Source organism: Gekko japonicus, unplaced genomic scaffold, assembly GCF_001447785.1.
Source record: "Gekko japonicus isolate JY-2015 unplaced genomic scaffold, Gekko_japonicus_V1.1 scaffold2944, whole genome shotgun sequence".
NCBI lineage: Eukaryota > Metazoa > Chordata > Lepidosauria > Squamata > Gekkonidae > Gekko > Gekko japonicus.
Genome location: NW_015163694.1, coordinates 48161 through 71732, shown reverse-complemented (window position 1 = coordinate 71732; position 23572 = coordinate 48161). Strand labels below are relative to the sequence as shown.

The 23572-nt window shown below is 41.8% G+C and overlaps 1 protein-coding gene across 4 annotated transcripts; it reads left to right on the top strand.

The window, feature by feature from the left end:
* The first annotated feature begins 1555 nt into the window (after nt 1-1555).
* SFPQ (splicing factor proline/glutamine-rich) lies at nt 1556-19150 on the top strand. Of its 4 annotated transcripts, none has more exons than XM_015407810.1 (12): nt 1556-2352; nt 4831-5019; nt 5113-5414; nt 5544-5639; nt 6066-6262; nt 6795-6879; nt 7113-7272; nt 7505-7553; nt 7742-7863; nt 16090-16135; nt 17945-18016; nt 19067-19150. In XM_015407810.1, exons 1-10 carry the CDS (start codon nt 1654-1656, stop codon nt 16111-16113), a joined length of 1923 nt encoding a protein of 640 aa, XP_015263296.1. In that variant the 5' UTR covers nt 1556-1653; the 3' UTR covers nt 16114-16135; nt 17945-18016; nt 19067-19150. The 4 variants fall into 4 exon arrangements, with proteins under 4 accessions (XP_015263296.1, XP_015263295.1, XP_015263294.1 ...); XM_015407809.1 differs by having other exon boundaries at nt 19040-19150; XM_015407808.1 differs by lacking the exons at nt 16090-16135; nt 17945-18016; nt 19067-19150 and adding an exon at nt 10453-16078 and having other exon boundaries at nt 7113-7230.
* Nucleotides 19151-23572: the final 4422 nt, after the last annotated feature.

The window sequence follows — 23572 nt, the reverse complement described above, 5'->3', positions numbered from 1 at the left end:
GGGAGAACCGGGTTTGATTCCCCACTCCTCCACATGCACCTGCTGATGTGACCTTGGGTCAGTCACAAGCTCTGGCACAGCTGTCCTTGAAAAAGAGCAGTTTGTGTCAGAGTTCTCTCAGCCCCACCCACCTCACAGGGTGTCTGTTGTGGGGAGGGGAAGGGAAAGGAGACTGTAAACCACTCTGAAACTCCAAGTGAAGGGCGGGGCTCCTCCTCCTCCTCCTCCTCCTCCTCCTCCTCCTCCTCCTCGGCGAACGTCTAGTTCACCCAGTGAGTGGGCCAGACCTGCTTCAGAACTTTGACTTAATAGTGAAGATTATGGAAACTGCAGAAATGGAAGATTTCTTCGGAATATGAAGTCCTTTTTACGACTGGATAAAACCCCCCCATAAATATACAAATATTTTGAAAATATTATATGAAGAAGCCTTTTGATAATTTGAAATGATAACTGAAGATTTGTATGCAGAAGAGTTTCTTTTTTTTGTTTCCTTTCTCTTCCCTACTCCATATAACCTTAAAAAATTTAATAAAGTGTATTTTTTTTAAAAAAGGAAAACCCCATCAACTCATCCCTTTGTGGAAAACATGGTTAATTGAACCCACCTCTGCTCCTTTCCCATATAGCAGCCTACCTCCATAATGTAACAAAATGCCTAGAACTGGTTCATATCTGGTCCCAGAAAGCTGCTTGTATCCCTGAGGATTGCTTCAATCTTTGTGTATATGTGAGTGAGGGAGAGAAAGAAATGCCTTCTGGAAAGGAGATACCAATTAGCCCAAGAGGTTGACAAGACTGTCATTGTTGGAGTGCCAGTTAATGTGCCACCCACCTCAATCTGACCTGCTTGTTTAGAGTAGCAGTAATCAGCCTAGAGACTGGCCTAGTTCCCTTTGCATACTGAAGCACAAATCTGTGCCCCCTGCATCCCCAAGGCTCCGTGGCTAGTTTTGAGTGCTTATTACATGAGCTTTTTTTTTTTAATGTTTATTTATATTTATCTGACATTTTTATGGAAACACCCTTCTGGATAGCCAACAAAAAGTAGAAACGAATAAACAAATTTTTATATGACCTCGGTTTCAAAGGACCACTATAGTATTGAGACTATTTAGAATACCCATTATAAAAGAAAGTAGGTTACACCCATTCGAAACCACGTGGTAGGAATACCCACGCGCTATTAGGCAGTGAGACTGCCCACTCTACGCGCATAACCTTGATTAGCCAGCTCCAACGGCAAGCCACGCCTTTTGCTGACCAAAGAATCCAATCATCGACGGATATAAGGTAACGGCCCTCTGGCAGTCCAGGCGCCACAAACTTCGACGCCTATTGGCTAAATTACTAGCCACTATTGACGTATTCGTTTCGTGTCAAGCCTAATGTATCCGGAGATCGCGACGTTGGAAGCTGACTGGCTAGCTTTTCTATCAATCCGAAAGGAACGGCTTCCTATTGCAAAAAAAGAAAAAGAGGCGGGCATTACGACTCAGGGGCGAGGCTATATAAAGGGGAGACAAAGGAAGCGGCGAAGCCGTTTTTCCCTTCGGATCGCCTGTCGCCATTTTGTGCCTTGTCTGGCTCTAAGGCAGGAAAGAAACCCAGGTGTGTAGCGCCGTTCGTCTCTCAACCGCCACCATTTTCACCATGTCGAGAGACCGCTTCCGTAGCCGTGGAGGCAGCGGAGGCGGGTTTCATCGGCGCGGGGGCGGCGGAGGCAGAGGAGGCCTCCCAGGGAACCATGATTTCCGTTCCCCGTCGCAGGGCATGGGGGGTGGCATAGGCCAGTCCCGCGGAGCGCACCACCACATCGGCGGCGGCGGCGGCCTCGGTGGTCCTCCAAAGCCAGAGCCGCCCACCAAGCCGCCCAGCTCGAGCTCCACGCCGCCTTCCTCCTCTACTTCCTCGTCTGTTTCCACCGTCCAAGCCGGATCGTCGCCTTCCGTCGGAGGGCCGACCCAGAACCAGACTGCCTCGCAGCCGCCGCCCGCGGCTGTCACGACGCCGAGCTCCTCCTCGGCTCCTGCCGCCACGTCAGGGCTCCAGAGTGGCGGACGGGGCGGGGAAGCGCAACAGCAGCCGCAACCGCCGCCAACCCAGAGCCCCAGCCAGGGTGGCTCGAAGAAAGGGCCCGGGCAGTCCCCTGGCGGAGGCGGCAGTGGTGGCGGCCTGAAGGGAGTTCCCGGAGGACCTCAACAAGGAGGAGGCCCGAAGGGCGGAGGCCCCGGGCAGCACCGTGGCGGCGGCGAGAGGCGAGGAGGTCAAAGCCAGCATCAGCACCCATCGCAGCAGCAGCAGCAGCAACAACAACAAGGCCCCGGCGGGGAGAAAATGTCAGATGCTGAGGTGAGCGGGACGGGAGTCGGCTTGAAGGCCCTCGCCACGCGAGCGGGACAAGATGGCGGTGAGGCTCGTGGCTTAATGCGCGAGCGGCACCGCGGCGCCATCTTGGTGGGACGGTGTGCGCATGTGCGGGGGTGGGTCCAGGGAGGCCAGAGAAATGTCACCGGTGCGGGGAAGGAGCCGTCGGGTTTTTAGGTATTTTCACGCGGTTTTTAGGAAATTAACACACCTTTATTCTTATAGTGTGGTAATTTATCATGGCGCTTTAGAACCCGTAAAGGGAGTGTTTACGTTTTTTCTCTTCCTCGTGATAATCGGTAAAATCAGGCTAGCCACAGACTGAGGTAGACTGTTCTTCATACTTGAGCGGGGTTTTTAGGTATATGGAAGAGTCTGTCCGTGTAGAATAAAGTTTGTTGCCAGAGGACGTAGTGACGACACAGACGGCTTTACACGGGGATTAGATTCATTAAGGAGAGGTACGTCAGTGGAAGTTAAACTTGTAGATAACAGTGCCAGAAGGCAAAATCAGGGGAAGATCTCGGTCTCTGTCCTGTTGTTGGTTCTCCAGAGTAACTGTGTGGCTGCTGTGTGGGACAGGATGTCGGACTAGATGGAACACGGATCAGAGCCAGCAGGCCTTTTATGTTTGTATGACAGTCAGTAAGCTAATTGAGAGTGCTCTGTTCTTTCATACGCGTAGATAAGGATTCGTAACTCCTAAGTTAACCAAGAGTGGGAAACAACTTATTCACTAGCAGAATAGTTAGCTCTAAGAACCAAGTGAAAGAGGGCTTCTCTATCCACAGACATGTATAAGAATATATATTAACCAAAGGAGAATGAATTTTTATCAGTTCTTCTCCACCACACACTCTACTGAATGTATTTCAGGAGCTACAAGATGTAGAAGGAAAACAAATTTGTTAATGTTTGCTGAGTATTCATAAAACTGGGGGGGGGGGGGTCTGCTGGTTGAGTGGGATTTCCAACATTGCATTGCAGCTCTATAATTCTGTGGGCCAGATTGTTGATCATATTAATCGTGACTGTGGAGGTGGTTGTAAAAACAACTATCTTGTAGTGCCTTGATGACGTTTAAAAGACTCCTCTGTTTGTTGATTAGAGGCCACACTTCCTGATGCAGCTAATCCACAGCGAGTTAAAACCAGGAAAGTTTGGTCTTTCAAGATAATTCACTGAGTTCTTGTGAAGTGACTGCAATTAAAATCTGGTGGAAGTGGTGTGGATGAGAGAGCTTTTCATTCTTTTTTTGAACAAGACAGGAGGGCTGATTCTGAGGACTTTTTACTATAGCAGGCAGGCATAGAACCTTGTTGTTAGAACTTAGCAATGAAGAGGTTACAGAGTTTACAGTATATAAAGAGTGTGTGGTGAGGCAAAAAATAGCAAGTCAAAAGATTAAGGTGGAGTTATACTGTGGTTGTGCAGTTTATCAGTTTTCAATAGTTATGGGTTGTGATTTATGCTAGTGAGAATGCAGTAGATGATCTATATTTTTGTGCTGTTCATACAACATTCTTGTGGTTGGTTTTTAATAGTTATAGGCACGTATCATATTTATCTGTTCTTGTACTTGGAGATTATTTATAAAATACAGCAAGGCAACAGTGTAAATTTTAAATGACATAGTAGTATGGTGTCAATAGAAAGTTTTAAAATGGGTAAATTTTGAGTTTTATCGCCCAGTATTTCAAGTGAATGAAACTTTTTTTATTTTTAGTACCCTCAAGCCAGCTAATGTGGAGTCATTTTGTAGTTGGGATTTGAGAAGAGCCAAAACCAATGTTGTATAGAAAGGCTTGAGGAAGAGATTTGGCTGGATGTAATTTTTGTGCCATTCAGACATATTGTAATCCATGAATATGCTCATTGGATTCAAGTCAGCAATGGACTTGAATCTGCTATGGATTGCAAATGATAGTTGGGAATGTTGTATTAAAAAGGTTGTACTAGAACTTCTCAATGTGCTGCTTAATAAAACTGGAAAACTTGATTTGTGGTTGTGGAATGTATGAGTGGTTGTGCAAGTCATTTGATAATGAAACAAATGTATGTTTTTTGGCTTGTATGAGTTGAGTGGGGTAGAAGGTTTTCTCATGTTGTGAATAGATGCTTTTTATTGACCACAGAGAAGAAAGCTGATCTCTCAAGAGAGGCCCATGTAAAGAGCTTTCCAGTGGTGTCTAGATGTGATTTATTGTGTAAGCAAACTGGAGATGGGGAAAGACAGTTTTAAATAGTGTAGCTGTAAAGTTGTTGAGTACTGACTTTCTACAAGAGAGAATATGATTATATTAACAATGAAAACGTATGTGTAAATATGTATATGGAGAAAGATGAATAATTCATTCAGGTTCATACTAGCCTGCAGCATTGGTTTCTAATTGGTGAATCTTTGCTGCATATCTCACAGCTATCCATTTTAGGAATTTATGTCCATCTTTAATTTGCTTTTAGGGCTTTAAAGCCAATTTGTCACTTCTGAGGCGGCCTGGAGAGAAGACCTACACTCAGCGTTGTCGTCTTTTTGTTGGGAATTTGCCTGCTGATATCACTGAGGAGGAGTTTAAGAGGTTATTTGCTAAATATGGTGAACCTGGTGAAGTCTTCATCAACAAGGGAAAAGGTTTTGGATTTATTAAACTGGTAAGCATTATTAAATAATATATATATTTCAATGATTATTAGGTGCTCCATGCTTAAATACTAACAGTTTTGTTGTTGGGAAACTTTCTGTAGGAATCCCGAGCTCTGGCTGAAATTGCAAAAGCTGAACTTGATGATATCCCTATGAGAGGAAGACAGCTTCGTGTGCGTTTCGCCACGCATGCTGCTGCTCTCTCTATACGTAATCTTTCTCCATATGTATCCAATGAACTTTTGGAAGAAGCATTCTCTCAGTTTGGCCCAATTGAAAGAGCAATTGTAATTGTCGATGATCGTGGCAGATCAATTGGAAAAGGAATTGTTGAATTTGCATCCAAGCCTGCAGCACGGAAGGCTTTTGAACGCTGTTCTGAAGGAGTGTTTCTGTTGACAACGTGAGTAGATTAACCACTTAACCATGTTTTCTCAGTTGTTATACATGAGAGACAGAGAAAACTTTAAGCAAGTAAACATTGAGTTGATAAGCCATTATTTGAAGAGAGTGGATTTTTTTTCCTTATTAGTACTCCCAGGCCAGTTGTCGTGGAGCCACTAGAACAGCTGGATGATGAAGATGGGCTTCCAGAAAAACTGGCTCAGAAGAATCCAATGTATCAAAAGTAAGCACATCGATACTTCCCTGATCAGTGTAGGAGCTTAATTTTTATTGGAAGCTTGTTTTACTAAAGGTGTTGTATTTTTTTTTATCTTAAGTGGCTTACCTTGGTAGTTAAAGTGTGTCACACTTTACCCTATATGGAGTTTATATGTCATGTATCACATTTTATATTACAGATATTTTAAAATTGGCACCACAGTCATGCATCCTGGTGTAATAAGGAAAGATAAATTAGCGGTTGTCAAGTAAAGTGTGTAGTAATAGCATTTTGCGTATTTGGAGTCTTTAGTTTTATTTTGTAGTAGGTTCATATACATTTGTATATTACAGGAATTGCTTAATGTTGTTGCTTGGTTAATGTTGTTGGTGATATTTTGGCACAAAGTTTGTGCTTAATAGTTTTGGGGGTTTTATGGTGGATTTCTAGGGAGAGGGAGACTCCTCCACGCTTTGCACAACCTGGAAGTTTTGAGTATGAATATTCGCAGCAGTGGAAGTCATTGGATGAAATGGAGAAACAGCAAAGAGACCAGGTGGATAAAAACATGAAAGATGCCAAGGACAAGCTAGAAAGTGAAATGGAAGATGCCTATCATGAGCATCAGGCAAACCTCTTGCGTCAAGGTACTTAGAACAGATTTTTGGCGAGTTATTCCTTATGCAATTTAGATTGCTCCTTCCCCCCCCCCCGCATACTGATGTTTCCATATTTCCATTCTTCTCTTGCCAGTGTGCTACAGTCTCATACACTTGACTACGCTGCACAGAATATTTTCACATTACCTATTGAATTGTTAACTTAATGTTGTTCCTCAGCGCTGACCATTTTTCAACCACTGGCCACGAGTGGTTGCAAACAGTTGCTAATTTGTCATATATAGAAGCAGAATGATTATCAAACACTGATGTGGTTGCAGATGTTTAGACATAAGTACTGTGGCAGTTAGCCACTGATTGCTTTAGTGTATGTACAGGATTTCACTGCTGATACAAACTTCTTGTGAGCTCTGTCATGAATCTTTTTGAAATTGTAGCTCTAAAACCTCAGGAATGGTGTTGGGCTTGGCTCTAGATAATGGACATGACTCCTATAGCTTCAACTTCGTCTCTTAAGTTATGATTCTGAAGAAGCTTGATACAGTGGTTTATTTTTTAGATCTGATGAGGCGACAGGAAGAACTGAGGCGCATGGAAGAACTTCACAATCAAGAGATGCAGAAACGGAAAGAAATGCAGCTGAGGTAATTTTTAGCTTAGTACTTAGAATGTGTAGACTCCCAGTTGGGTGCTTTAGCCTGTGTTTATCTAGTTATGCTCTTGACCATCATGGATCTTGTGTAATGACTATGGTCTAGTAAGTTGATGACATCAATGGAAAACTGATAATGCAGTGCTTGTGGAATGCTTAACAGTGCATTATAATCTTCAGAAGTCAATGATACTTAAAGTCTAATTGGCAACATGAATTTTTCAGGCAGGAAGAAGAGCGCCGTAGGCGAGAAGAGGAAATTATGCTCCGCCAGCGTGAGATGGAAGAGCAAATGAGAAGACAGAGGGAAGAAAGTTACAGTAGAATGGGTTATATGGACCCTGTAAGTCAGGACTGGAAGAATCCCAATAGTCTAGTTACTCAGGTGCCTGCATTTAATGCTGATCACTAGGAATTCAGAATATTTCCTTGACTTCTGTGCTTGGAATTCTATATTTTTCCTGTTTTCTTCCTTACATAAATGGTCTTGTGGGCATTGTGAATTACTTTAAATTTTTTATTCTGGTTTCTGTAGCTTACACTGGTTTAGTACATTAGTAGAACTGAACTTTAAGCAATTTACTTGTTTTAGAACTGCGTCTTTGCTTTTTTTGCAGAGGGAGAGAGACATGAGAATGGGCGGGACCAGCACAATGAACATGGGAGGTATGTGTTTCATGCACCCTTTTGCACATATGGTGGTATTAATTCTCTGTGTAACCACTTAAATTTCTTTTTGTAGATCCTTATGGATCTACCAGCACAATGAACATGGGAGGTATGTGTTTCATGCACCCTTTTGCACATATGGTGGTATTAATTCTCTGTGTAACCACATAAATTTCTTTTTGTAGATCCTTATGGTGCTGCAGCTCAGAAATTCCCACCTTTAGGAGGTAGTACTGGCCTTGGCTATGAAACCAGTCCTGCAGTTGGACAAGCATCTATGAGTGGCTCTATGATGGGGAGCGACATGGTAATGTATCCTGCAGCACCTTGACTTCAATAACCCAACAATTTTGCAACTGTAAAACTCTTCTTTCTTGGTTTTGAACCCAGATGATCTATGCTCTGAGTTAGGCTTCTCTCTCTGCCATTGTACATAATGCAATAGCTTGGGCTCGTTAGGCAGTGTAAAAGCGAGCCTAGTCTTTGTCATGATGGTTAATGGGTTTGCTTAAACACTTTTACTGTGGATATTAGTAATCTTTCTGTGGGCAGCTGGGGTTAGAGTTCTTCAGTTAAGATTGGAAGAAACTCTTGCAAACATTTTGGGAAAATATCATTTGTTTGGGAAAATGCACAAGCTTTGTAGTTAGTTTAATAAGCAGAAGTGTTTTTTGTTGTCACCTTCCACTTTCTGAGGTTGAAATAACTTTGCATAGAGTTGAAAACTGAAGACTTAACATGGATGGAAGCACTCTTTCAAAACCAGTTGTTAAGATTAAGGCACCTTCTGAAGCTCATACCTGTGCTTGTTGTTAATGCAGTGAATTTAGTTGCAAGTAGAGAGTTGTGAGTATGTCAGTGGCAAGCCAGTGTACCATATTGTATACATTGGTGTTTCCCTATGAAGATTAAAGAAGTAGTTCTCATTCTTAGGCAGGTTCTTAATGTACTGCCCTCCTTGACTGTTAAAGGACTAAGTATACAATTCATTGGTCAAGAGGTTTAGGTGCTGTTTAAAAATACCTTATTTCATAATCCTGGTATTTGTAGAGAGATCTGTATCCACACTACAGATGTGTGGCATGGTCTCTGGGCCTGCTTGGAGTACTGCAGTAGCACTGCAGCAGTGCTGATAATTGGCAAATCTCTTCTGCAATCCAGATGTAATCGGTGGTCTGATGGTTGTAGGAATTCAGCTTGCTGAACAGATGAACTCTTAACATAGATCCAAATCATGGCCAGGAATGGGGTGGTAAGGCTAATTGTGCATTGAGCCTTTCCTGTTAAAGTGAACTACTCGTAGCTCACAAAGCACTCTTTTTTCATAAAAAGAAATCTAATGCTTTCTGGATACTAATTCTCAAGATGGTGCCCTTGGCTGAACGACCCTGTAATTTAGTCATAGATGGTAACGAAATGGGTAGTGTGTTAAATCCCAAATGTATGTTTTCAAAAATCCAAGTACACATAGTACATATTTTTGAAAGCCATTGTTGCTTGGAATTTGTGCTCCTGAATCTCAGCCTCTTGAAGTTCCAAGAGACAGTGCTTTGCATGTAGTAATGTGCGTTCACTGCTAAAATAATGTTAAATCTTATGTTTAGAAGTCTTTGGCAGTTTAAATTGGCAGTTTTAACTGTAGCCAGTTGTTAAAGGAAATCTGACCATGATGCTTGTTCACATGGTAGGAATACCGTACTTCTGTTGACTCCCAGAATTGGATACCTTTGCAAATGGGTGGCTCAGGCATGCAGCTGGATCATCAGTGATTTCATGATTGCAACCTTTTAGAATTTAGATTTTGATTCATAGGATCAGTGGAGAAAATTGGGGGCACGATCCATTTGCATAGTACATCTGTATGTGTATCTGGTTCAGGGACTCATTCAAACAGGTAGCCTGCCTGTTAAGAAACCAGACTGAGTGAATTGGCTTTATAGTAAGCTGTAGTGAATTTGAAAGCCTTTTGGTATAAAACTGAAGTTTTAAGTTGAACTTGGAGCACTGATATAACATTAAACATTTCCAGTCCATTACTCTACTTCATGCCTGATAGCTTGGTAGCAGAAGGTACAGCAGATAAGATGGCAAGCTTAACAAAAGTGTGCTGTATTGCAATCTTGTTCTGTTTTTATGGGTGTGCGGCAACTAGCTGAAATAATTTGGCAACTGCAGAGTCATAGTGGACTTCTTGCAAAACCTCATGATCTGTTGAGGTGGCCCCAGGGGGCTCTTTATTAAAATTGAACTATTTAAAGCACAACCGTGTGCAAGCATTTCATGTTTTGTTTTGTCTTGGATAGGTAAATATGTGATTAGACTCATGTTATTCCTTGTACTTTGTTACTTGACTTTGTTCTGAAAATTTTTGCTTTTTAAATAAGCAGAACGTAATCTTGAGTCCTCACAAATGAGACAGTCTTGTACACTTAACTGGTGAGTGGGCATCTTCTTTAACCAAGATAAGCTTGTGTTTCAATAAGATGAACCTGGCCTTCCTAGGCTAGGCTTAGCTAGGATTACTTGAGCCTTGTTAGAAAGCTTTGCACTGTACTACAGAGAACAATTAAAAGTGGCCAATCAATAGAATTCCTTTTGAGAGGATTCTTGGTTCAAGCCTAAACTAATGCTTGCATTTTTAGCACTTCAGGGTGTATCTGTTTGCTTGAAACAGGTATTTGAGAATGGATCAAGTTGGGAACATACCTCAAGGCATGTATTAAAATCAACTAATTATTAAATTACCCTTTTTTCCTTTCTATGTTCCCGGTACCTGTGGATCGTCTCAATGGTGATTGTATCGACGAACGTTGACTACGGAACCTTCTAAAATATATACTTAATACACATGGACATCAACTACACATAATGAACTGTTATAATACTGTTCCAATAGCGTCCTGAGCGATTTGGGCAGGGTGGTGCAGGGCCTGTAGGTGGCCAGGGCCCTAGAGGAATGGGGCCTGGAACTCCAGCAGCTTATGGGAGAGGGAGAGAAGAATATGAAGGCCCAAACAAAAAGCCCCGATTTTAGATGTAACATGTAGATTTTCATTCCAATTTGTTTTGTTGGTCTTGTTTAGACAATACTTTTTTTTAATTCTTGCATTTTAGTGAGAAAGCTACGTTTTTATGGATGTTAGAAACTTAATGACTTAGGATTTGTAAGTAATTGGGGCAAGAAAAATCTAATTATGTAATGCAGTGTTCAAAACTTAGCTTTTTTGATGTATAACATCCCTACCTTGATGGCAGTGTACTGTGTGCCATTTGAATTCCCACGTGTAAACATTTTTACTGTGCTTAAAATAAATAGACTAAATGTAGTAATGATTCTTAATCGTAAACTTGCCGTTCACAGTTCCACGAATGCAACGCAGTGATGCTCTTACCCTCCAACATGCAGTGAGGTGGTTGGAACAGAAACCATGTGTCTGGCATGCTCTATAGCCAGAAGCCACTGTGCCATAAAATGTCTGACTTACTTGCTTAATATTAAATACTGAGACCTAATTTACAGTGGAAGGAACCATACAGGTGTAGTCTTACCCTTTCCAATATTCCTGTAGTTTAAGTTGTCCAGAAGCACAACCAGTATTTGATCTTGATTTTTAGGTACTTGGGGTGTTAAGTGCCCTGCAGTAAAGAAGCCAGGGGTGGGGTGATGGCACATAAAACTAATGGCACATAAAACTAACTGTCAAATGTTGCAGACACATAGAATTCAGCCCTGCAGTGAAAGCAAGGTGGGAGGAAGAGAATGCATTGGCAGGTTCCTCATAGCATTCGTTGCTGGAGGTCTTAATAACCTCTCCATTCCAGGTTCCATAAATCAAAGCATGGCTTCTATTGAGTGGTCGTGTAAAGGATTGTTCAGTGTGAGGTTCCCGTAACATGGCTCAGTGTATAGGATTAGGCTTAAAAAAATGGCTTGGCAGAAATGCTGAGTATGGGAGGGTACTTGTATTTTGTAACTGGTGTCGTTTGGAAGTGGGAGTGCAGAGGAAAAAAGTATCCTTTTGAAACTACAGGGTTATGATAAAAGTAATGTAGTGTCTTGCACTGTAATGATAGTTTGCCAGGTGAACTTGACTCTTGGGAGCCAGACTACAACTGAAATTGGATCTTTGTCGCTAGGGCTATATATCACAAATAAACTTACATTGAATCTGGTGGAGGGTTTGAATTTTTCATCCATCACTTGTTTTTTTAAAAAAGATTGTAAGGTGTCCTTGATGCTGTACGCGGATGGTGCCTGAGATGCTGGGAGCCCAGTTTCCCAGGATAACAGTGCACTATGGGTTGATGAAAGGAAGATCAGCCTGCTTGGAGACAGTTCTGTGCATTGAAGTATGGGTGTATTTTCATTCAGCACTTCTGAGTATTGTGTAGTTTTTAATCACTCACATGTTCCCTTCTGTTTGGGGGGAAGAATGGACTATCTGTGAACTACTGAACTTGTGTGGAAAAAGCTTTAGTGCCATCAGCTCCTAAGCATGTTGGCTATGCAACCTACTGGCATAAAGCTATATGCTAAGCAAAAAAATTTAAATGCAAGAATGCAGTTGTTGATGGACAAGGTCGCTGAATAATAGTCACTTAATTTAGTGTTGCAGTTGGATTTGAGGTATATTTCCTTGAACCATTTAGGTTAGACACAAACTCAGTTCCTATTTGAACTGTAGGAAGAACACAGTTCTTGGCACTGGATACCAGTGTAGAGAAAGAGAAGAGGTTATATGCAATACAATGAAATTGGAACTTGCACTTGCATGGTGTTTAGGGACATAAACTCAAAGATAATTTTCTTAGTGGTGTCCTTGGGACACCCAACATTGGGCATTCTGAGACTGACTCGGTGGGGCACCTGGACATGGGCACTAATTTTCAGTTTATTTTTCAGATTACATGCCATTTTTCCATATGATGCTGGCCCATATCCTAAACCATGCTCTCTTGTAGTATTGTAACCTTGAAGAGTGAAGGAGGCTGATTGTCATATTACCTTCCTCAGGTTCATCTCTTAATATTCTTCCTAAAACTGACCTTGTATCTGGCAGATGCAGACTCTGATCAGTGCTGTTGACATGTCCACACTTGAAAATACTTGTAGCCTGACTTGGGGTACATGTTAAAATCAGGATGAGTAACAAGTTTCTGAGCCTAATGCTTCAGTGTGAGTTATCACTGAACTGGACATTCCATTTAGTTAGACGCTTCCCCTCCATTCATAATCTAAGAGTTTAGGCCACTATAGGCCTAACATTTGTGCAGTATTCCACGTGTTGCTGCCCATTAACCTTTTCTGGTCCCATCCTAAAAGGGGCTTGATAACAAATCCCAGATTCTTCTCATGTTTCCACATCTCTGTTACCTAGAAAACCATTAGCATGCTGTGAACACATGCTTACCATTGATAACGAAAAGATGAATTTCTGTTTCTGTGCGTATTTTGTGGTATCTTTGTTTAAAAAGTTCTTGGCGTCTCCTTGGCAACCACTTGTGGCGGCATTTTTGCTGGATTTTTGAGACTGCAATTTGACACTCTTTAAAAGTAGTGGCCTGCTACGTAACAGCACTTAGACAGCATTTCTGCAGTGCATAACTGTGAGGAACGTAGTACCACAAGTGGCAGTGGACATTAGGACCCGGATGTAGTATTCCTGCTTGCTCCGAGATTCTCATTGTCGCCTGCGTTACAGGTAGGTAAAAAGCACTATAATTAACTTGGTGGCTTTCTGTGTAACTTTGCTGTGGGGGTACTCTGGCATCACCCTTCTGACCATGGAATTTCAGTGCAGCACTGCTTGTACTGTGTGATATTATGATACTTAGATTTGAGGCACAACCTGCAGTCAGCAGAAGGCAAGCTAACTATGATGCTCAGATGTATGCCTCAGACCCGTGATTCCTTCGTTTATATGGCTTGTTTCCATCACTGCTGTGTGCCAAAGACATTTTGTTAGAGCTTTGTGGGAAGGGAAAGGGAGTCTGTGAATAACTTCAACTAATCTAAAGGTGCTATTTGGTCATACAATAAGTACTCTGATTAATGCATACTAGACTCATGGCAAAAGTCAGTTACAGCCCTTTCTTGGCAATGCAGATGAATGTATTGGTAAATATTCCATGGGGAGTAAACAGTTACTGTACTTGGTGGTTAGGAAATAGAACTTGTAACTTTAGTGATCAGTTATGTAATGTACTTGGGTGGTGGGATGTTGGCTCTTACGTTGTGTCAAATGATAGGGGGAGGGAATGTGGCTCACTGGTAGAGCATCTGCTTGGCTCAAACCCCGGCACCTCTGGTTAAAGGATCAGGTACCAGGGGATGTGAGAGAACTCCACCTCTGCCTGAGAACCTGGAATGCTGCCGCCAATCTGAGTAGACAATACTCACCTTCAAGGACCAATGGTCTGATTGAGTATAATGCAACTTTGTGTTCATGTGATGCAACTTTGTGTTCATGTGATGCACTGAAGAATGGAGAACTCCCACTTTTCATGTTTCATACACGTTATCAAAAGCTGCATTGGTGAAAATACATGGTGGGGTTGCATACCTAATTGCCCTCCAAGTCTTGGCTTTGTTGTGCTAGTTAGCGGAGTTTGCTGTCTTTAAAGTGTTTTCATATGATATGGTTCTTGGCCAAAGCACAAGAAACCTAGTTCAGTGAGGAAAGGCTTGTTCTGCTTGTATTAGTAACATATTTACGGTGTATATTTAGAGTTAAAGAGTACTTGTTTCAAAGTGGGGTGCTTTATCTTAAGAAAAGGGACTTAATGAGCAGGTTTCAACAGTGAATTTTTATAATCAGTAACCAGTTCTCAGACTGGACAGTCCAGTCCTCTGTGTCTTGAAGTTTGAGAAGTATCTTTAAAATCCTGTCAGAATGGATGAAACTAGTAATGTCCATCACGAAAGCTTAATAAAGTACCTCCACTAGTTTAAGCACATTTTAAAAATAAACAAAATGGCAGTGTGGGTGCTATTTAAATGAGTTAAGAGCCTGCTTAGTTCTGTGTAGTATGCCAAGGATTTACTGAATGTGTGTGAGATTAATACATTAGCTCTATGTAATTGGAATTAGTATCTCTCACTTAAAGCAGGTGAGTAGGGCATTGGGGCTACGTATTTAACTGCAACGACAAACAGTAAAATAAGAATCCTTGTCTGCTCAAAGTACCACTGTGTATAAGTGGCATGAGAAATAACTAAAAGTGCTTGCATTGTGTTCCATTTTTTAACCTTTTCCCCACCTCTTTTTATGATTTTGATTGCTTGCAAAAGCTGATTTCAGAAGCTCAGAAGTGTGATGCCAGAATACGTAATACGTAATGTGCTAGGCCATCAGTTCTGATAACTGGTGCTGTCAGGAGAGAAGCACTTCTTACCTTGTGGGGGGAGGGAGGCTTTACTTCATTGTTTGCAAAGCTGCTATTGGCTGTAGTTTTCTCCCAAACAGTAGTTAAAGACCACTTGAGCAACTGGGAGCTGACTGCTTGCAGGTCAGGGAAGCCTGTGGTCACTTATTCTAAACAAGGCTCAATATGAAGAGAATGTACTTTTTTAGGTTTGTTTGGACCATTGGTTGTTTTCCACCATCGCAGCTAGCAAGGTTGGAATCAACAGGTCAGTTGCAGATCTGTCTTTAAGTGAAGGGGGGGGGGAGAAATGGGAGGATTGGCCTTCTCCCACTCTCATTGCAGTTAGAGAAGGGTTGCTATATTAGTATGCCTGTGGAAGCTCATGATGGTGTATACAAATCCCCATCTGATATCTAATGGCATTGAACACCAACACTGAAATGTGGGACGGGTTGGCTGCAAGTGAATTAGCTAGTGATGGGAAAAAAACCCTTTCTGTTGCTATATCCCAAAATATGTTCCTTTTTGTTTTGCAAAAGTATCAAGCCAAGATGTGGACTTGAGGAAACTGGCACATTGGCTGGCTTGGTAGTGTCTTTCACCTTTTTAAGGGCAGTTGCCAGTTTAAAGATTGTGTTTTCACCCACTGTATGCCCTTAATGAGGCTCACAGAAAAGACATGAGTAGGGGGGCAGCAAATGAAAAGCAAGGTAGTAGAAAGCTGAATAAACTCAAACTCCTATCTGTATTGTGAAGAGTTCAGAGGGTGTTTGGACTAGCTTTCAACTAGTACCAGAGATGATTTGCTTCATGGGAGGGGATGGGAGGATGGATGGATGGAGCAATACAGTGAAGCAGCCAAGTAATTGGCTTTGCATCTGCAAAGAAGGGGTATCATACCTCTTGCTGCAAATATGCTAGGTTGGCAGTTGGGGATTCAGAAACAATTTAAGACTAGTTTGCTTGTTCATTATCCTGTGTTCCAGTCTCTGGAAAAAAAATCAGCTTCTACTTGTGCCCCATACTTCCCAATGTACTGATATAATTTGTAAGCTCCCCTCAGTTTACCAATCTGTAGATTAATTTCTTTTTCTGTTTAAATATATTCATTTTCAGAAACTTGGTTGTATGTATTTTCCTACTAACTTCATTTCTTATTCTTTAGGTGAAGGTAATGCTTGGTGGATGAAACCAGAGTGCTGCTTCTTGAGGTAAGAATATCATGTAGGCAGGACAGTTTTAGATGAATGTGGTCACATAGAGTTCAGGAAGAATGTAACAGTGTGAGCTGTTCATAGCTCGATCTACCCTATATACATATGGTAATATTCATGTCCATAACAATAGCATTAGACAAAAAATGTATTGTTTGCATATAAAAAATATCAAAACTGAACATCATTCATGGCCACACAGACCCACAAGCCCTGCAGAGTTTAGATAAAGTTTGCTCTAGGCTCACACTTGATCCTCCAAGGTGTGATGTTAATGTTGCAGAATGGGCAAATGAATAGTGCATCAGGTCCTCAAGAATGCTGGTACAACATGGGTAAGACATTATTTTCATAAAAGGTCTTCTTGAAGAGGGTCTTCTGATCTGCAGAATTCATAGACTTTATACAAAGCTGTAAATGCTTTTCTCCTTTAATAGTCTTAATTAACATTAATATTGCAGTATTGGTCAAGTAGCATTTGAGAGGGTAATTTAACATGCTGTGGGAGCACATTTTGAAAAGCATAGTTGTGATCTGATTGAGCATTATGGTCTCATATGTGGAGTCTTCTTTGTTTCAGGATCCAAGGGAATTCATATGTACTTATACAGGTATACCATCTCCTGGATCCAAGATGGAAGGGACATGGTATTGTAACACAGCAAAAGAGGCTAACAATGCTTACCATGTTCCTTGATTAACTTAATCAACCAGATATGGAAGCTAAGTTGTATACTTTGGCCTCTGAGTGGAGTCTTGCTTCTAAGAAAGAAATAGTGGACTCAGGCCCCGGTCACACGAAAGGTTTTGGGCCGGGAGAGGGACGGATCGGGGGCGCAGCAAACGGGCGCGATCCCACCGCAACATCTGGGAAACGTTGCGCGCCCGTCCCCGATCCAGCCCTTCCAGCCGAAAACCCGCATCAAACATACACCACCTCCAGAGGAGGTCTTACCGGAACAGCCGGGGCAAGCACGGCCGTGGGATCGCCGGCGCGTCCTTCTGCCAGCGCATCCCTGGCTCCTGGCCGAACTGCACATGCTCACACATGCGCAGTTCGGCAGCCTCCCGTCGCTTTCTCCCCAGTCTCCCCGGCATCTGATCATGCCGGGGAGCGATTGCGTGGTGGCTCATGGAATCTGTATGATCCCGCCGCTGTGTCTCTATTTTGGTGCAGCTTTCAAAAGCCACACTTTGCCAGTGTGGCAGGGACCTTAGTTGATTTGAAACCTTAAGCTGTTGCAAATTTATTTGGCTGAAGAAACAACCCATTGATGGTTTTATTGGGTCATATATGTGGAAAATAAGCAGTACGCTTTTCAGGGTATTGATTTTAGGCCCTCCCAACCCACATGCCAGAGGTCACAAATGCCCTCCAAACACAACTTGGAAATGTAACAATAAACATTAGAAAGCTGTAGAAGTTGAAAGGCAGCAAGTATTTAATAAAATCTGAAACATTAACTCTCATTGTAGTAATTCTTGAACATTTTGGCGGAAACTGGTCTAGGTTACATTGTGGAATACTGTCCATCAGACTAATTATATGGGGAGACCACTTTTTTTAATTGACTGGTTTTAATTAGATGAATTTGCTTAATACTGAATTTTCTTTGACATGAAGCATTCCTGTTGAAATAGTGTCAGTTACGTAAATGAAACCCAACTGAAGTGGCTTACTTTGAAGGTTATTCTACATTAAACTAGTTATTAACTATAAAAATCCATTTTTAAAGATGCTCAAAATGGGGAGGGGGGAGAGACATACTTTGTTTTAGGTGATAATTCAAGCATTTCCCCCCCCAGAAATACATAGGCCAGTAGATGACAGCTGTCAGATGATGGAGAATGGGAGAAGTCATACATAATGGTGAATAGGTAAGTAGCAGATAGGCTTTTTTAAGGTTAGGACCGAGTCTGGCAAATTGCTTCCCTAATGATAAGTTATGTAAAATTAGCTGATACTAAATCAGCCTTCTGAAACCAGATATGGCTCTTCTGAGGAAAATGAAATTTTTAATGTGGTATATATGAGGGATACATGGAGTACTAAAATAATCAAAATGTGAATGGAATGGCAGGCACAGATTTTTAGGGAACTAGAGGCTTGCTTTGGATGCTTTAAAGGGAAATGAAAAAGATCAATAGTTGCCAGGAATCCAAGTGCGAACCATTCACAGATTTATGCTGGTTTATGAAAAGAATACTTATTGATGACACTAATAAAAACATTTGCAATAATTAGTGATAGTGTTGTGGAAACTTCATTAATCAGAGTCTCAGTAGTAGTTCTAAGTTGTATATTTTTTTTTGAGCAAATGAACGTTATTCGACTGTCTTGATCATTTGCTCTGAATTTTGACGTTGGCTCTTCAATTATAAAAGGTTGCTGACCCCTGGTATAATTGAAGTATAATGTCCATGAAAGTGTATAATATTGAAGTAAATATACTTCTATTTGAAAATGGCAATATCCTAAGTTTATCTGATAATAGTAATAAGATTTTCAGACTGAATTTCAAATAGGTTATGCATAAGAGTTTAAGTTTGGAGCTGGATATTTGTAAGTCCTGGTAGGCCTTTCTTTTCATATGAGTTGTATGGCATAAATTTCAGATTTAAAAGACCACTGGTCAAATCTCAAAGTTTGTTTCTGTAGCCTCCATAATTCTGGGCTGAAATTCAAGGAATTAAATGTAAAATGATATCATAAATGGTAGTATTTAGTAGTGTATTAGCAGTGTAGTAAGAGCAAAAGATTGTTCTGATTTACATTTAAAATCAATTTTAAATCCTATTGATGGACATAAATGTATAGAGCGAAAATTCATTTATTCTTATTGTTGGCAGCAGATACATGCATATTGTTTTCTTAATAAAGTTTGTAATTTCCTTTTGCAGGAAGAAGCTGATAATTTCCTTTTGCAGGAAGAAGCTGATCCTAAATACAGAGGAAGTGTCCAGGGGACTCAGTAACTGAAACAGCATCTTTACATGTTCAATAAATTAAGAAACCTCTAAGCTATGACTTTTCTGTTCTTTTATAAGCACCCGCGGTGCCCTGATAAGATAGAAATTGATAGAAAATACCGGAACTGGGAAAGATGGCACAACAAGCTGCTTTGAAGTAAGCTGTCTAACTGCCGTAAATTCTAAGCCATCATATTTTCCTGACAGCCACCATGCTCCTCAAGTGTACTTGAGTAAACCTATGGTTAATATCTTAGTGTAAGTGGAATTCAGTGGCATTTGGTTGGCAGTAAATGCAGTTGTAGCCCTCAGAGGGGAGGACTAGCCTCACACCTTTCTTCAGTTCAAATTCTTCAGAGAGACTACTTGTGTTAAGCTGCCTTTAGTTGTGCAAACCCAACCCTGCCACATTAAGCCTTTGTACCTTATTGACCACTGTGAGAATTAGGGGTTACAGATTTCCTAGCTGGGCATATTTATTTGATTTATAACCCACCCTCCCCTATACAACAGGGCTCAGGGCAAGGGACAGCATTTCCAATATACAATTCAAATATCAAGTTAAAAACAGTCAAAAGCAACCTAAGCTATTCAGCAAAGAGCTGCATAAATATATAGCTTAGTATCCTTTCGCATGGGCAGAAGGGAGGGGCTAGGTAGACTAGATGGAACCAGTGTTCCCTCTAAGCTGAGTTAGTGTGAGCTAGCTCATAGTTTTTTAGCCTCTGGCTCACATATTTTTGTCTTGGTTCAGGAAGGATGGCTCCAGAGCAAACTAATTGATGCAGGGGCCAAATCTCTCGCTCACAACTTTAATTCCAGTAGCTCACAAAGTAGAATTTTTGCTCATGAGACTCCACAGCTTAGAGGGAACATTGGATGGAACCCGTTGCTGTCCTCAACCATAAGCAACCAAAACATTTCCATTTTACAGGCCCTGCGTTATTGTATTAAGTCCTGCAGGGCCCTGATGTCATTCAGTAGGGAGTTCCAGTAGGCGGGCACTATGGTCAGGAAGGCCCTGGCTCTGGTTGAGGACAGCCGAATACGTTTTGGGCCAGGGATCACCAAGTAGGCGCCAGGGTCTAAATAACAAAAGGTAGAATAAGTGTAGCAGCAAATTACTGCCGGTTTATGCTATGAACAAGTTTGGATCCAAATATTGGGATCTTATAATATGGGCTGATGCTGTGCCATGAGTACTTGAACTACTGTACTTGATTGGAGTTGGCTGACAGCACAAAATGATTGGGGGGGTATCTTAAAAGAGCAGTGTAAAGCTGGGTGGTGGAGTTTGCTGCTCTGTGATTCAAGGACACCACTCAAACAATGAGTCATCACATTTCTTTTGCAAGGACTGTAACAATAAACATTAAGCATGGGAAACCAGCTACAATAATGCCCCTCTGAGCTTCAAGAAGCCTTCACTTGTCAGGCTATATATTTAGTTCTCGAGTGGTAACCGAACACCCCCAAAGCACATTGGTCTAGCACTCTGAAGAATATGCTTTAAGCAGGGTAGAAACTTTAATCAGCGGGATGCACCTTGTCACCCAAACCTCTGTTCTGAAGTTGAGCTGTTTTTCTGGAGGGCCCTGTGAGCCCTCTGAATGATCAGATCTAACTTTTGTTGTATTTTTGGACAGTAGGCTTTGTGCCTAAATAAAATACCTTGAGCCATTAGTCTGCATAAATGGACTACTGAGCTGTTGCTATATCTTCCCACAACCTTTAGCAACAGTTTTTTTGCAGACTCTGTGCTGCTTGTGTTCTTGCATAATGGCCTTTAAAGCTTGTTAGAGGGACTGGAGCAGTCTCTTTTGAAATAATTTAAAAACATGCTAACTTTTTTCAAAATAAATTGCAAGCTCAACTGAAGGTTTTGCAGTGGAGAACAGACACTATAGAAGGGTTGTGGCTTGTAAAATTTAGTTAGCCATATTCTCCATCTTTTACGAAGCCCGTGGTGCTCTTGCATTGCTTAAAGGTGTAAGAATCAAATGATGGCAGTTCCTTTGCCTGTTTTTTGCATTTTAATAAAACTTGGCTTTCCACTTGTGGTTCTTGGGTTAATACTGCAACCATTTCACTATGAGGAAAAGCCTCAAGTTACAGAACCTGTAACCCCAACCCTCTTGGCAATGGATACTATGCGGAGTTCAGACTAAATTATTAATCTGTAAACTGTCCATGGGGTCGTGAAGAGTCGGACTCGATTGTGTGACTGAACAACAAACTATAAATTGCCTCTAAGGAACGGGGATGGACCAGGGGAAGGAAGCATCTAGAGAACTTTCCCATTAAAGAACAAGGCATTGAGCTCAAAGCTTCAAGCTCTGCAGTGTTCCAGTGGATTTCATAATTTAGGATCCAGATCAGCCAAGAAATGACGCTGAACAGGGAATATAGTACCTACATTGCTTTTCTGGGGGCAAGCAGGACCACTTTGGCTCCCTGTCCACCTACACAGCGTTCCTATCTTGGTAGTTACCAGTACTTCAATCAGAGGTCACTGGAAAAACACAGTGGGACTCTTCTCCAGGTGAGCTTGTGTGTGGCTTTCTTCAGTCTTCTCAAAACCTTGGGGGTAGATCTGCAGTCTGTACCTACAATTGGGGAACTGTTGCTATCAGGGCCTAGTAAATGGATGAAACCAAAAGATTTCTAGACCTAAGGCCTGCAAAAGAGTGCTGGAACAGCCTAGTGATAGTTAAACTGCTTGAGTCACTCTTGTCCAGTTGGTGAAGTGCCATAAATACTTCACTCATTTAGGTCAAAGTCCCATGTTTTGTTTTTTTCAGATTTTAGAATCCTATGAGAAAATAGGATTGCAAGCAACGTGTGTCTATTTTCAGTGTTCTGTAATTGCCAGGAGTACCCCGAGAACCTGGATTTTTTCTCAAGAGCCTTGGCTATAGGAAGCCAAGAAAAAAAATGACTAGATCGCATTACTAAGGTACAGTTTGTATGTTACTGCAGCAGAGATCATTTAAAATATACAGAGACACACAGGTGTATTTTGTATTAATGGCTGTGGAAATCTATATGAAGCAGACCACTGGACTCCATCCACATTTGTACTGCATGACCAGCAGTTTCCATTATGGCTGCCCACAGATTCCTTTAACCAAGAGATGGAAGAGAGTAAATGTAGGATTTTGTGCACAAATCTGTTATCTGAGAACTAAGCTCTCAATTCAAATATGCATCCTTGGGTGTAATGTTTTGTAGTCTTGTCCTTAAGCTGGTTATCACTTGCAGTATTATGATTTAAAAAGTGGCAATGGCTAATCTTTTTTTTTTAATGCATGCTGCCAGACAAGTCTGAAGTGTGTGATGAGTATATAGCATACACAGAATGCTTTCCTAGAGTTTCCCCCCCTCAACTGAGCTGGATCCCAGACAGGGTAGAGGCAGGCAAGAGTGTTACTACAGACTCTGTCCCATATACCTTGGCATAACTTCCTTGGTGCAAAAATGCAAGTTGTTTCTACAAAATACTACCAGTTACTCCTAGCAATTGCCCCCCCTTTTTTTAACAGAACAAGTACAAATGTCTTGGGACCAGAATGAAGCAATCTGTATGCCCGGGCTGTTGGAAGACCATGAGGCTGCCTGCGTTAAAACACCCAGATGCATCACACCGGCTGAAAGGTGGTGGGAACCAGAATGACCCCCTTTCTAACGTGAGATCACAAAATCACTTGAGGAAAAAATGCACCTACCTTCACTTTTCCAGCCCTGTCCGTCTTGAGGTGAAGCCACCTCCCTGTCTAACTAGGTGTGGCCTCCCACAAAGGTGTTGCCAGCATCTGCAACTCGGGTCCTCTGCTGATCCCACAGTGCAGGATCTAGTGGTCAGTGGGGTGACTGTACCCCTGGCCAGGACAGGCCAGGTCAGAAGACCGAAGATGGAGATCCATGTTTATGTCCCCAGTGGAAAAAAGAGGGCAAATGCTGAGTCATTGGATGAAGGGTTCTTGGAAGAGACTGACAAATTGAGCATGCTCAGCTTGGTGGACTCCATCCCCTGATAACACTGGAGTGGAGTGGTGGGCAGTAGGGATGTGCATTTCGGGATCCCGAGCCGAAAAAAAAGCCGAAAATAACGATTTTCGGCTTTTTTTGGCTTTTGGGATCCCGAATTAGCAATTTATGAGCTTGTCCGAATCCCGAAAAAAAATCCCGAAAAATTCGGGTCCATTATAACCAATGGGGCCATTGAAGTCAATGGCAAAAATCCTCTTGAAACTTTGTGGGGGGCTGGGGGGGAGGGGGTTTGGGGTAGAGGCTCCAAACTTGGAGCGTGCTTACTGGAACCTCTCCCCAACATATATTAGCAATTTATGAGCTTGTCCGAATCCCGAAAAAAAATCCCGAAAAATTCGGGTCCATTATAACCAATGGGGCCATTGAAGTCAATGGCAAAAATCCTCTTGAAACTTTGTGGGGGGCTGGGGGGGA